This window comes from Desmodus rotundus, chromosome 5, assembly GCF_022682495.2.
Source record: "Desmodus rotundus isolate HL8 chromosome 5, HLdesRot8A.1, whole genome shotgun sequence".
In the NCBI taxonomy this organism is placed as follows: domain Eukaryota; kingdom Metazoa; phylum Chordata; class Mammalia; order Chiroptera; family Phyllostomidae; genus Desmodus; species Desmodus rotundus.
In genome coordinates, this window is record NC_071391.1 from 48294425 (window position 1) to 48308038 (window position 13614).

Genomic DNA, 13614 nt, shown 5'->3' on the forward strand with positions numbered 1-13614 from the left:
TTTGTTTGTTTGTTTTTTGTCTGTGTTCTCACTTGAATGTGAACTACACAAGGAATTTTCTCTTGTTCATCTTTCTATTTCCTGTGCCTAGCTACAGTTTTTTCTTTATAGGTGTTTGTTCAATGAAGGAATGTTATCAATTTGATTCAAAGGAGAAGGCAGTGGGGAAAGTAGTTCATTCAGAATGTCCCCCTTTTGAAGCAATGAGATCCCCTAAACTATAAGCGACTTTTAGCATCCTAGAAGGTCTGATTTAGAAGGGCCCTTAAGGACGCCTTGGTCCAAGCCCCTCATCTTACAGAGAGAAAAGAGATGGGTAAGGAGTTGGTGAAAGACACACAGCAAGGCTGCGATAAAGTATAATTGAACCCTGGTCTTCTGCTGTCCAACGTAATGGCAAACATCCAGCACAGCAGCTTGTGTCAAACGTGGGATCTACTTGTTCATTTAACCGCAAAGTCCGAGGGTGTAGTTTGGCTTCTAATAAGGCCGATCCAGGGATTCGAGCTATAACTTTGGTCTCTTTGCTCCATCACTCAAAGAATCTGTATCTGCTCTTCCCACGAGGTTAAGAGGAAAGGCATTTAATGAGCAGAGACAGCTAGATGAAGATGAAATGGATCTCAGCCAGGAGACCTGGGCTGTAGCTGCAGTTTTTCTTTAATTTACTCCAGGTCCTTGGGAGATACATCCTCTCTCTCTGGATGTGAGGACATCCATCTCTACAACAAGGCATCTGATGAGATGATTGATTGTTCAGAGAGTGGGAGGCAGCTAATGCTAAATGACACCACGTGTCAAGGGCTGAGCTATTTATTAAGCTACTGCTGTGTGCCAGGCCCTCTGAGAGGTGCTGGGCATACAGAGATAAAATAGGCAGAGATAAAAAAGGTAGACCCAGTGCCAACCCCCACATGGCTTGGCCTCTAATGAAGAATACATGCAAATAATAACAAGGAAATTGTAACTCAGTGTGATAAGAGTTATGATTGGGAACCTCTTACACTAGCAGGAAACTGTTGTTCTTTTTTTAGCATATCAAATAGAACAAAAATTTTAATGCATTTTACAGTAGTAACACAAATGAAGTTATACTGTCAAAAATGATTACCGTGTTTGTTGAAACAATTAAAAAATTTAAATGAGCCCTGGTGGGTGTGGCTCAGTGGATTGAGTGCTGACCTGCAAACAGAAAGGACACTGGTTTGATTCCCTGTCAGGGCACATGCCTGGGTTGTGGGCCAGGTCCCCAGTAGGGGGCGTGGGAGAGGCAGCCAATGGATGTTCCTGTCGCACATCAATGTTTCTTTCCCTCTCTCCTTCCCTTCCCCTCTCTCTTAAAAATAAATAAATAAATAAAATCTAAAAAGGAAAAGAAAAATATCTTAAAAAACTTAAATGAAAGACATAAAAGAAGATTTAAATAAATGGGAAGCTATATCAAATAAGTGGGAGGGGTAACATAATGCAATCTCTAAAAATGTATTGCTAAGGATTTTTTTTTAGATTTTATTTTTATTTATTTTTTAGAGAGAGGGTAAGGGAGAGAGAAAGAGAGGGAGAGAAACATCAATATGTGAGAGACATATGATCTTCTGGCTCTTGCACACCCGCAACTGGGGATCCTGGCATGTGCCCTGACTGGGAATTGAACTAGTGACCTCTTGGTTTGCAGGCTGGTGCTCAGTCCACTGAGTCATACCAGCCAGGGCTATTGCTAAGTTTTTGAGTGAGCTTACAAACATATTCCAAAATGTAAATGGAAGAATAAAGACAAAAAAATAGGTAAGTCAAATTATATGTATACATATATGTGTGTATATATATGAATCAAATAGGTAAAATGATATACTGCGAAGCTATAATAATAAAACAATACGGTGCTGCCATAGCCATGGGAGAATTGATAGTATAATTAAGTAGATAGTTCCGAGGTAGACAAGGTATGTAGGAATTTGAAATTACTAAAGGTGGCACTATAAAACAGTGAGGAAGAGCAGATGTTTAAAGATAGATTTAAGGGGGAACAAAGCTTTCAACATGAAGACAAATAAAATAAAATTCCTACTTTGCATGTTAAACAGAGAGGAATTCCACATGGATTCACGATATAAATGTGAAAGATAACACTGGGGGACTGAGAAAGAAAATGTTGGGGGAACACCTTGGTGAAATAGTGGCAAGAAAAGGCTAAAAACTCACAAACCAAAAAGAAAAAAATGTGATGGATTTGAGCATATCAAAATTAAGAATTTCTGCTACATGAAGGACAGATCATAAAATTGAAAATATATTTATAAAATTTAAAGTTGCCAAGGAAAAAACATAGAGAAATCCTGAAAGCAATAAAATAATACAGGACGTCCAAAGAAAATGAGCAAATGTACTCCATGAGCAATTCACATAAGGGTAAATGCTAGTTGCGCACAAGTAATTACAGAAATGCTGCATGAGTTTAGTAATCGGAGAGATGCAGATTAAACAGAATGAGGTACCAGGTTAGCCTGATAAGGATGACAAAAAATTAGAAAGGTGGATAACACCAATGTTAGTGAGTATGTGGGGAGATAGGAACTACAGAGTCCATTACTGCTGGGAGTGCAAATGGTGCGACTGTTCTAGGAAGCAATATTAAAGTACAGTCAATTCTCGTTTGTGGCAGTTCATGTTCTATAAAGTAGCTGCAAACACTGAGTTAGCGAACAGTGAATCGTTCTTCTAGGGGAAATACAGGGTTCGTTTCCTGTGAGCTTCTGGTCACAACTTCTTCATCAACTGATCAAATACATACCCTGTTTTATGTGTGTTTCTATTCAAAAGCACCTTATTAAATATACATGTTGTTGATTCATTAACGTTGGCCTCCGCCAATAGCACTGTAACTCATGCCTGAGTGAAACTTATCCAACACATCGTACGTTTTTGAGGCTTAGGAGTCCTAGACAGCACTTCAGCGCTATGCTTGGGCACCGTTTTAAACAGCAATATTACCCCACTCCCCAAAAGCACAAAAATGCAAAGCAAAACTAAACCAAACCAAACCATGGCCTTAAATAGACCATGAAAAGGACACTTGTATGCAGTACAAGCTGAAACAAGAAAGCAGAGTATTGCCTTGTTACGCCTCAACTGGGAGCAGATGCACAGGTGACTCCAATATTTTGCTGCTCTGGGCATGTCCGTGAGTGACCCTGAAAGTGCCATGAGTATGGTTTTGGGGGTTACTAAGTCAATTTACAAATGCCGAATCTGCTAATAATGAGAAGAGACTATGTTTACCTAAAGTTTATGCATACCCCATGACTAACCTGCCTCCTTGTTATATATTCCAGGGAAAATCCTTCATGGTCCATAAAAGGACACACACAAGGACGTTTATGAAGACATTGTGGTAGCAAGGAGTTGGAGGTAATTTAGGTGCCTCCCACTAGGAGAAAAGTGAGATGAGATGCGATCATTCAGTGGAACATTATACGTCAATTGGAGCCAATGAAACTAGATGTGTAAATAGCAACACAGACAGATCGAAAGCATAGAACTGGATACAAATGTAAGGAATAAACTGAGATGTGTGACATAATTCTTTTTATATAAATTAAAAGTCTATATCCACACATAAAACAGCATGACATATTTTACAGATATGCTTACATCTTTGGACATGCGTCCAACACAACAGAATGGATGCTGAAGTGCGGAGAGGGGGACAGGATGGGAATCGAGGGATTGGAGGTAGAGAGGAAGATGAATAAAATAAGCGAGTGTGCATAGACTAATGGGTAGAACATGCTTGGAGCTCTGTTCTCCTAAGGCCCCAGCGTAAAAAAGTGCCTCGATGAGGGAAGGATAAAGTGCTGAGGGAGAACATGGGAACGGCGTCCACCTCACGTTTCAGGGTGGGTGTCAGGGCAGGCTCCTCCGAGAAGAGGGTGTTGCAAGAGGAGCCTGAGTTAAGATTTCAGCTGACATAGACAAAGAGGAAGAGGGCTTTGGGAAGAGAGAAGAGTGAGTTATTGGTGAGAATGAGAATTTGGGTGTCTGAGAACCTGAAGGAAGTTCAGAATTGCCATGAGAAGCATTGTGAGATTTGAGGTCAGAGAGATCACTTTGGGCCAGATCAGAGAGAGCTTCTGAGTTATGCTGAGGATGGCAAAGTGACCAGATTTATATGTCAGACAGCAATTCTGCCCATTTCTGGGATGGAGGCCGGACACACAGGCAGAGGGACCCGTGAGGAGACTACTGTGCTCATGCGGACGGAGAAGGCGGTAACCTGCACCGGGGTTGATGAAGTGGGGATGCAGAGGAGCAGATGCTGTCTCAAGGTATGTGGGGGATGAAGTTACCTGCTCTCACTCAAATCTTCACAACGATCACCTGATACAGGTGGGAAGAGGACTCCCCTAAGTGTACCAGATGTCAAATGCCTGCCCTCCCCCGCTCTTTTTAAGGCAAACTGCGCCACCGATTTTTGTGTCTGTGTGAAACCATGTGGTTGAACAACGTACTGCATCTCCCTCTGGCCACGGCTTAACCATCCAGAGGTGAGCAACTGACAGAAGGCCAGCCAGGCCCTCGGCTACACCGGGACCTGTGACCTAGGGCCTGGTGAAACTATTTTTTAAATATATTTTTATTGTGTTAAACTATACATAATATAAAATTTACCATTTTAACCATTTTACATGTAACATACAGCAGCATTAAGTCCCTTTGCAATGCTGTGCGGCCTTCACCACCGTCCGTTTGCAGAAGTGTGTCATTGCTCCAAAGAGAAACTTTGTGCACGTAAAACAATCACTCTCCCTTTCCCTGGCCACCGCTTTAGGGAATGACGCCCAACTCACTGAGCCCTTGCTGTCTTTATGATTTGACCATTCCACATACCTCACATAAGTGGAATCATGTATTTGTCCTTTTTGTGTCTGGTTTATTTCATTTAGCATAATGTCTGAGATTTATCCATGTATGGATATACCACATTTTGTCCCTCTGTTCACTTGTTGATGGGCATTTGGGTTGCTTCACCTTTCGGCTATTGTGAATAGTGCTGCTAGAGACACGGGTGCACAGGTATCTCTTAGGACTCTGCTTTCAATTCTTTTGAATATATACCCGGAAGAGGAACTGATGGATCGTTTGGTATTTCTATGGTAATTTTTTGAGGAATCACCATATTGTTTTCCACAGTGGCTGCACCATTTTTTCAAGGGTTTCAATTTCTCCACACCCTCACCAATGCTCTTTACTTTCTGTTTTATGTAATAGCCACTTTAATGGGTGTAAAGTGGTATCTCATTATGGTTTTGATTTTCCTGATGGCTAGTGATGTTGAGCATCTTTTCATGTGCTTATTTGCCACTTGGGTATCTTCTTCATGGAAATATCTATTCAAGTCTGTTGCCCACTTTTAGAATCGGGTTGTTTGTTTTTCTTGTTGTTGAGTTGTAGGAGTTCTTTATATATTTTGGATATTAATCCCTTATCAGATATATGGCTTGCAAGAAAATGGATCAGATATGTTTTATCCCACTCTGTGTGTGTCTTCTCACTCTCTTGATAGTGTCCTTTGATGCATGAAGTTGAAACTATTTTTTAATAGGGAAATACAGGGAGACTGAGCCAATTAAAGCTACAGGTGAAAAACATCATTATTGTTGTTGTTACTTCATGTCCACTCGTGAAAAATGTGTAGGAGGAACCACAAGGAAATAGTGGGTGAAGGTGGGACTAGCCTGGGATTCCATGTTGCTGTGACCCACTCTCCATGTGATTAATTCATTGTTCTATCTAGAAGGGGAACCGAACACGAAAGGATGTCATGAGGCTCATCCAGGGACACAGGGAACCAAAATCCTGAACTGAAACAGAAATTGACACCAGAAGAAAAGTCGCAGAAAACTGAACTTGGTAACACGGGGGTAATTTTTGGAGTTGTTTATTGGGTGGTAGTGGAGTAGAGAGCAAAAAATTTCCTCTCCAAGTCCTTGGGTTAAATTCTAGTGGCTCAGGAACTCAGAGGCAGGCAATTCATTAAGGTCTCCTTTAGACCTTGCGGATTGTGGTCCTGCTGAGGTCTACATGTCAGTTGCAAGGACTGGGGAACAGAAGTGCTGCAGATTGAATTAGGTTTGTGTAGAAGAACATGAGACCCAATTCCAGTTACCCAGGGTTGGTACACAAGAAAACTTAGAGCGTTTCTGTCATTCTGTTTCAGGAAGCCCTTTCTGACCACAGCAGGATCTCCAAGCCTGCTGAAAACTGAGTCCAAGCACAAATCCTACCCTTTGTTGAATTGCATCATCAATTGAATTTTCATTGATATTGGGTTCATGCATTGGGAAGATGGTTAAAGTTCATTCTTTGATCGGCAAAAACTTGGACCCTAGAAATTGGGATAGGAACATCTGTAATGAATCAGAGATGAGGATATCTGTCAACCAGCTTCCCCCCAAATGCCTTTAACTATACCTATGTTCTATATGTCCCTGGATAGACAAACCAGACAGTTCTTCAAGAGGAAGTGTGGAAGAGGGGAAGGGAATTGGAGACTGGGCTGGCCACTAAGGCCAGAAGGAGGAATTCCTAGGGATGTATTTTGAGAAAGAGTAGAGGTCCTGGACATGGGATTCTACTGACAAGGGGAAACTTCTCTACTTAGTTCCCTGTTGTCATGGGTGGGAAACTGGTGTGACTGAGAACTGTAATGCTTTGGTGCCCATACAGGCTTGGTAAGGGACACCACCTGCCTAAGCATAAGCTAGAGGAAGGGCAGGCTCTTCAATGACTCCATGAGGGTCAAGATACCAGTGGTAGGTTTCTTGTATGACTGATGGCAGTGAATTTTTAGGCAATAAGAATTGAAATGGTAGCAGTGTCAGGCTTTATCCCTGAAGGCAGTTTCTAAGTTACTGTTCTGGTAATAAGGGCAAGACTGATTCACATCCATGTGCCAACAATCCTGGGATGTTTAGAAATATTGGATGAAGGGATGCAAGGGACAAGACTGAATTTATTGCTGGTCAAATACTTGGAGTCTCTGGGAATCAAAATAGTTTGAATTAATGGAAAGGCAACCACAATTATATTCACAGTCTTGTGAAATTTGGGATTCTGTTTAAAAAGTTAAACAGAAAACTCCATTTTGTCTGTGAGTTAAGGAAAGAAAATCACTATTTTATTACAATAGAGGAATACTTAAAACTGTATTTTTAGAATTATTGTTCTGTCTGGCTGCTTGAATTGTCCACTTTTCCCTTTATTGATATTGGCATTTGTGAGAAGATTAAGTTATATCTCTGAATCAGGGTTTCCCAGCATTCTTTGGGCCCTGGAGACATGCCATTTTGGTGATGGCTGCTTTCACATCCTTGTTCCTTAGCGTGTAGATGAGAGGGTTGAGGACAGGTGTGAGGATGGCATACACCACATTGCCCATGACATGGAAGTCCAGGGGCAGGTCAGCCCTGTAAGACACATAGGCTAAGGCAATGGAAGAGTAGTAGGTGCCAACCACCAGGAGGTGGGAGCTGCAAGTGGAGAAAGCTTTTGAGCGTCCTTCCCTGGAGCTGATGCGAAGCACTGAGGCCAGGATGTGGGCATAGGAGAGAAGCACCAGGAGAAGGGGCAGGAAGGACACCACCATGGCGATGCAGAAGCCCATGAGGGTCTGGGGTGTGATGTCAGAACAGGAGGCCTGGACCACAGCCAAGTGGTCACAGAAGCAGTGGTAGACACGGACCACAGAACCAAAAGCCATGTGGGATGTCTGCACCACTGGTGGGATGGGCAGGAGAAGGGCAGCGAGCCAGGCACTGGCTGCCAGGGCAGCATTGGTCTGTGGGGTCATGTGGGCAGGATAGTGTAGTGGGCGGCAGATGGCCACATAGCGGTCATAGGCCATGACCACTAGGATGAAGGCTTCAGAGCATGTGAAGCTTTGGAAGAGGTACATCTGCAGGAAGCAGGCAGAGAAGCTGAGGAAGTGGTCCCCAAGCAGGAATAGGGACAACATTTTGGGGACGGTGGTTGTGGTAAAGAGGATGTCCAAGGCAGAGAGATTGATCAGGAAGAAGTACATGGGCTTGTGGAGACTGGGCTCTGCCACCACAGCCAGCAGGATCAGGGTGTTACCCGCTAGGATGAGCAGATAGAGGAGGAGAAAGACAAAGAAGACAGAAAGGAAGAGGGATTTCGGCAGAGAGGGGATGCCCGAAAGGTAGAAGATGGTCGAGGAATCCTCTGATCCGTTACAGGCTGTAGGCTGCATGGTGCGTTAACCTGGATGCCCAGGAGGTGAGCAGTGAAAACGTGGGAACCAGGCACATCTGGGCACCAGAATAATCAGTGATTCTGGAATGAGAATTAAACAATGATCACTGTATAGTGAATGTAACCACATTTATTTGTGACCTTAAAAGAAAGATGACAGGCCCTGTCTTCATCCTAACCTAGAATTCCCTCTTTCCTTTTTTAATCAAGTGTGGAAAAAATACCTATGATATACAAAACATATATAACACTGCATATAACACTTGGTATGTAGCAGACACATTGAACAAGACAGAGAAGGTCTTCAACCACGTGGAGCTGAAATTTTAGTGGTAGAGAAGGACATTAAGCAATAAATCACATAATTATTTAATTGCAATTGTGTTAAGTGTGATGGAAGAACTTCCGCTGCTCCTCTTCGACATATGATCCTTTTGGGGATGTCAGATTTCTTAAACCAGGCCTCTAACTCCTTTCTCTTTTGGCATTTGCTTTAAGTTTTTTTAAAAAAGTGACATCTTTGTCACCATGTTGCTAGGGAGGGCTGATTTCTCCAAGATTTACAGCAACATGTTGTCTTCCCACCACAATTATTAGCCAGGGAATGGCTCCTTTCTCTCTTGTTGGCTTGGTGCTGTGGTTCTGTTTGTCTCCAGCTAAGCTGAGCACTCCGTATCCTGTCTCTGGGTGTGTGGCTCTTTGTCATGTTACAGTGAAGGGGTGACACTGGACATGCTTTTGGTGGGAAGTCATTCCTGACTGGACTCTGAACAGATACGGATTCTCCCACAGTTGGGTAGCAACAGAGAATGCGAGACAGTGTCTGTGCTACTCCAGTGAACTCGCCCCCCTGCTGGTTGCCGCAGCTTCGCAGGTGTTTCTGTTTAACCATTGGGTGCTCACTACCCAGCAGGCTCCCCTAGTCCCTGGTCAGAAGTTGTCTTGTGACCTGGGGGTTTTGCGCTCGGGGAAGTACTGATTCTCTCTCCACTTTGGACTTGGCCCTCAGACTAAGCGACCCCCTACCCCCACCCCCAGCAAGTTCCTGTTGAGACGGGTATGACTGCCTCATTGACCCTCCCTGTGATTGCCCTAGATCACCTCTAATTTCTTTCTCTTCTCACAGCACCCCTTATGCATAAAACCACCAGTGTAAAAACTAGAAAAAGCTTTTATTTTCAAAGCCAACCAGTTTTTCCCCCGAAGGGCAGAGACTGAGCAGGGGCTTTCTCAGGTGCCACAGGCACTGGTTGCAGAGTCGCCACCAGAACTCGGGTCTTTCGTTCTCAGGACGGGACTCTTTCTTCTATGCCGTGTTTCCCAGAGAATCCATTTTCCATTTCCCTTTCTGTTGTTTTCATTACTAACATGAGACAAATCTGTATTTCAGATTTTTATCTGAGTCTGTATATAGTAAGTACTAAATTAAGAATTGGTACCTGGGAATGCAAATCCGTGTTTGAAATAATGATCCAGAAGTTAGCCCTCAGGACCTAGCAAAAGAGCAAACCTGCTTCGTCCCAAATTGAGAGGGTTATCCCTTAGCTAACCAAACCCCATCCAACAAGTTCAGCCACCAGGTTTTACTTACACCCAAAGGGGTGCAAACTGCATTGCCCTGGACGTTTCTGCTCTCAGAGAGGCAGTCATGGCTGATGGTCCCAGGTGAGGCAGAGTTGGGGATCGAGGGGCAGAAATGCAGAGGTCCAAAGCCATAGGAGTCCTAGGGGCCATCAAGTCCAGCTGCCCCTCTCCTGCCCCTGGTGTCCTAGTGCTGAGACCCTGCTGGAGAGGTGGCACAGGCTTTTCACTGCCAGGTGGTGCTGGACTACCCGACAGGTAGACCATGCACGTGCTGGGTCACCACAAGGCACAGGCACTAAAAGTACTTCTTGTAAGAATTTCACATTTCATATTTCAAAGCACCATTCTTGTTGCACTTTGAATTACATACTCCTCCTGAGTGAGGCAGCCCCGTGCTTGGGGCTGAAGTGTGCTATTTCTCAGGGCACAGAACTGGCCCCAGAACGTCCTCCCTGTTGGGACTGTCTGCGAACCAGTTACAGTGCTGGTGGGGACAGAGAAGGACAGAAAAACCCATGACCCGAATGTCCACTTTATATAGTTTAAGTCCATCGTCATTGCGCATCCAGCCCTGCCAGGAGTGGTTATGCCCCCTGAACAAATGAAAAAGTGGGGATCAGAGAATGACAGGCAGTTGTCCAAGGCCACGGCTGGTGAGATGAGAGAGCAGAGGTTGTTCTGTAGCCCACCTGCTGTAAGGGTCTGAGCTCCACCTGGTAGCCGAGAGTCCTGGCTCCTGGACCAGTTCTGCCACTCGCTGCTGTGACTTTGGGCCCCTGAGAACCTTTTGGGATCTCATCTGTTCAGGGAGGAGCTTAGAGGAAAAGCCCGCCTAGTGAGCACCTGCTGCCGGCCAGGGTCTTTACATTATGTTACTTGGAACTTAGTGGTTAAGTGTGTGGGCTTGAGAGACAGAAAGGACTGGATTGCAATCCCAGCTCCTACCTTCAGCTGTGGAACCTTGAGAAAGTCACTTTCCCCTCTCTGAGCCCTTTTCCCTTGTTGTCACCACCTGGGGTGGTTGTGTCTTCACGGAGAGAATGCGGGACAAAGCTTACACAGGAACCTGCAACGTGTAAGAGTGCAAAGTTTGCTAGCATTCCCAATGGTTACTACTGTCTGCAGCCTCGCTTTCCTGTGGGAAGCCCTTGGCCAAGGTGATTTGAGTCCCACCTGTGAGTACACTCCCTTACTGGGGCCTGCCAGGATGTGTGGTCTGAGGTCTCACAGCCCATGTATACACAGCCCACCTGGATCCTGGTTGCCTGCCTCTTGTGTGCACCCAATACATCTTCTTGATCCCTGCTTTACAGGATCTGGCCTCCCTGCCCCTGTCCCCCTACCCCAAGCTTTCTCTGCCTATTTCTGGGCACTCCATCCCTAGCCCTTCTTACCTGTTAAGCCTGGACCACACTGGTGTTTCCTGTGGTGTCTCTGTGCAAGGCCTTGTTGAAGGCTGAGTCATGGCCCATTAAACATACCGCCCCTCCTTTCAGGGAGGCCTCCTGGGGTATTTTTCTCAAGATGGTGCTCCCATGGGGCACTGCACCCACCATCTCCCAGGATTCAACTCTCAGGCATCTCGTAGATAGTATATTTTGGTAGGTGGAAAGAAGATGTCCCTAGGCTTTGCTGAAAATGAGGAGCATCATTAATAGCCCTCAAGAGGTCAGCACTTTATTCCAATAGTGTAGCCTTCATTCTCATTAGGAATTTGACTGATATCCATGGGATGGATCATCCTGTCTACTGACTTTGCCTACTCTTGATGATTCGGGAGAGCTTTTTCTACCATGGATACCCTCTGGTAACTAGTTACATGGGACACAAATGTCCTCACAATCTGTGCCCATTCTGATAGATCTCACACCTTAACTCTTCTCTAGATCTCCTCTTTACCAGTCCTCTTAGCTTGATCTTTCCAAGTTCCTTCATATTCCAGCAAAATCATTAGCTGTTGCCCATAAGCTCGTGTAGATCCACACTTCTTTCCATTTTGCACCTACCAGGCAAAAGCCAGGTGCACTGCCCAAGATTCTTCCCACTGACAAGATCTACCTTCTTGTTGGCCGTACAGGGCCTTCCTGAACGGGGCTGCAATGCAGCAGCAGTCCACTTTGGGTGATCTCAGCATATTTTGTAAAACTATTTGTAATTTTTTTTCTTCTTAAGGGAGTTGGTTATAGGACACTTCCCATGAGGATGTATGTTAGAGCTGATGGGAAAGCGTCAATGTGGCAAGATTACGTGTCAGAGGAGTCTGAGCCAAATGCTTGTGCAGTTTACTTGTGCCTTCAGGGTCTGCTTGACCTAATATAACACTTATTCCTTGCAATGGATGATGGGATATTTCTGTACATACCCGATTTTATATTTTGTTTGTTCAAATTAATGCCCATTATATGAGGGATAGCTTAGGACCCGTAATCATTAACTGTTCCCTGGCCAGGCATCCAGTCTGCACCAGGACCAGGAACTACTTCTCAAAAGAAGAATAGTTGTCTACAGAAAAAGTATGAGTGCACTCTAAGTTTCTAGCACCAGCACTGTGATTCTTCTATTACTAGGGAATGTTACCTCAAAAAGTCACAGAGGACTTTAAAGTTTTGGCTATGACAGAATAGCTGTGATGGAACTAAACTTCCCGCTGAAAAGAACTATGTAAAAGCTGGCCAAAATATAAAAAAAATCATTTGAAGGTTTCGGAGAGCAACCAATGGCAGGTCTTGAAGAACTGCAGTCCTCAAGAGGAGGAAGGCTCATGAGGTCAGTTCCACAGGACTCCGGCTTTTTACCTGAGGGTATTTCCCTATCTGCAGGACTGGAGAGTAGAGCTGAGTTAGAGAAGAGAAGTCTTCCTAGGCTGAGGAGATATGGGGCTGGAATTTGGGTAACCACAGTGACTGGCACTTGAGAGGCAAAATCCTGGAGAGAAGTACTGCAGAGAAAGAACATCATAATCTGTGTACAAATTCCCTTCAAGTCATTGACCAACTCTGAAGTGTACATGTGTGGGGAAAGACTTGGAGAACCTAGAAGAATAGAGCAGCTGGGAGGCTACAGAACTGCTGGTTTGAGCAGCCACACAATGTTGGAGAGTCAGAGGTTGGAATCCAGGCCCTACCTAAGTGGATGGATCTTGGTAAGTCCCCTAGGAATTCAGCTGAGACCCTGGAAATGGAGTAACGGCTAAACCCTAAATATAAGAACCAAATTAGAGGAGACAAGGCATAACGTAGCCTACAGCCAAGCCACAACAAGGATGGTCCACTGGTATTCAGTGTGCTAGAAGAATACAGCCCTTATTGGAGGAAGAGAAATCATTTAGAGATTTGAAATGTTTTCATCTTCAGTGTCCAGTACCCCATCAAAAATATGAGGCAAAGTTTAAAAGGGTAAGACAGACCAAATGAGGAGGGAAAAAAGAGTAGAAACAGAGACACAGATCATTCAGATATCACAATTAGCAGACAGGGACCCTAAATTAACTATGATGGATATGGTCTCCCCTCCCCCAGTAGAGGACAAGATAGACAAAATAGAAGAAATGAAGAATTTCAAGAGAACTGGAATCTATAAAAAAGAACAAATGAACATTTCAGAACTGAAAAATATAGTATGTGAATTTAAGAACTTTTTGGATGGGTACAAATAGGAAAAGATAAGTGAAAAGAAGGCAGATTAGTAGAAAATAACCAAAGTGAATCACAGAGGAAAAATAATTAGAAATTTAAAAGACCACACATAATTGTGATACCG

The 13614-nt window shown here is 44.2% G+C and overlaps 1 protein-coding gene across 2 annotated transcripts; it reads right to left on the minus strand.

Annotated features, from left to right (window-relative positions):
- Nucleotides 1-5925: 5925 nt before the first annotated feature.
- On the minus strand, nucleotides 5926-11296 carry LOC112315830 (olfactory receptor 2AT4). 2 transcript variants are annotated; one of them, XM_045181967.2, is made up of 3 exons: nucleotides 11250-11296; nucleotides 10801-10921; nucleotides 5926-8352 (listed from the first exon to the last, which is right to left on the minus strand). In XM_045181967.2, exon 3 carries the CDS (start codon nucleotides 8267-8269, stop codon nucleotides 7304-7306), a length of 966 nt encoding a protein of 321 aa, XP_045037902.2. In that variant the 5' UTR covers nucleotides 8270-8352; nucleotides 10801-10921; nucleotides 11250-11296; the 3' UTR covers nucleotides 5926-7303. The 2 variants fall into 2 exon arrangements, with proteins under 2 accessions (XP_045037902.2, XP_045037903.2); XM_045181968.2 differs by lacking the exon at nucleotides 10801-10921 and having other exon boundaries at nucleotides 11250-11292.
- Between the last annotated feature and the right edge of the window lie 2318 nt (nucleotides 11297-13614).

Coding starts and splice junctions, on each gene's coding strand:
- LOC112315830 (XM_045181967.2), bottom strand. CDS start 8,269: ATGCAGCCTACAGCCTGTAACGGATCAGAGGATTCCTCGACCATCTTC.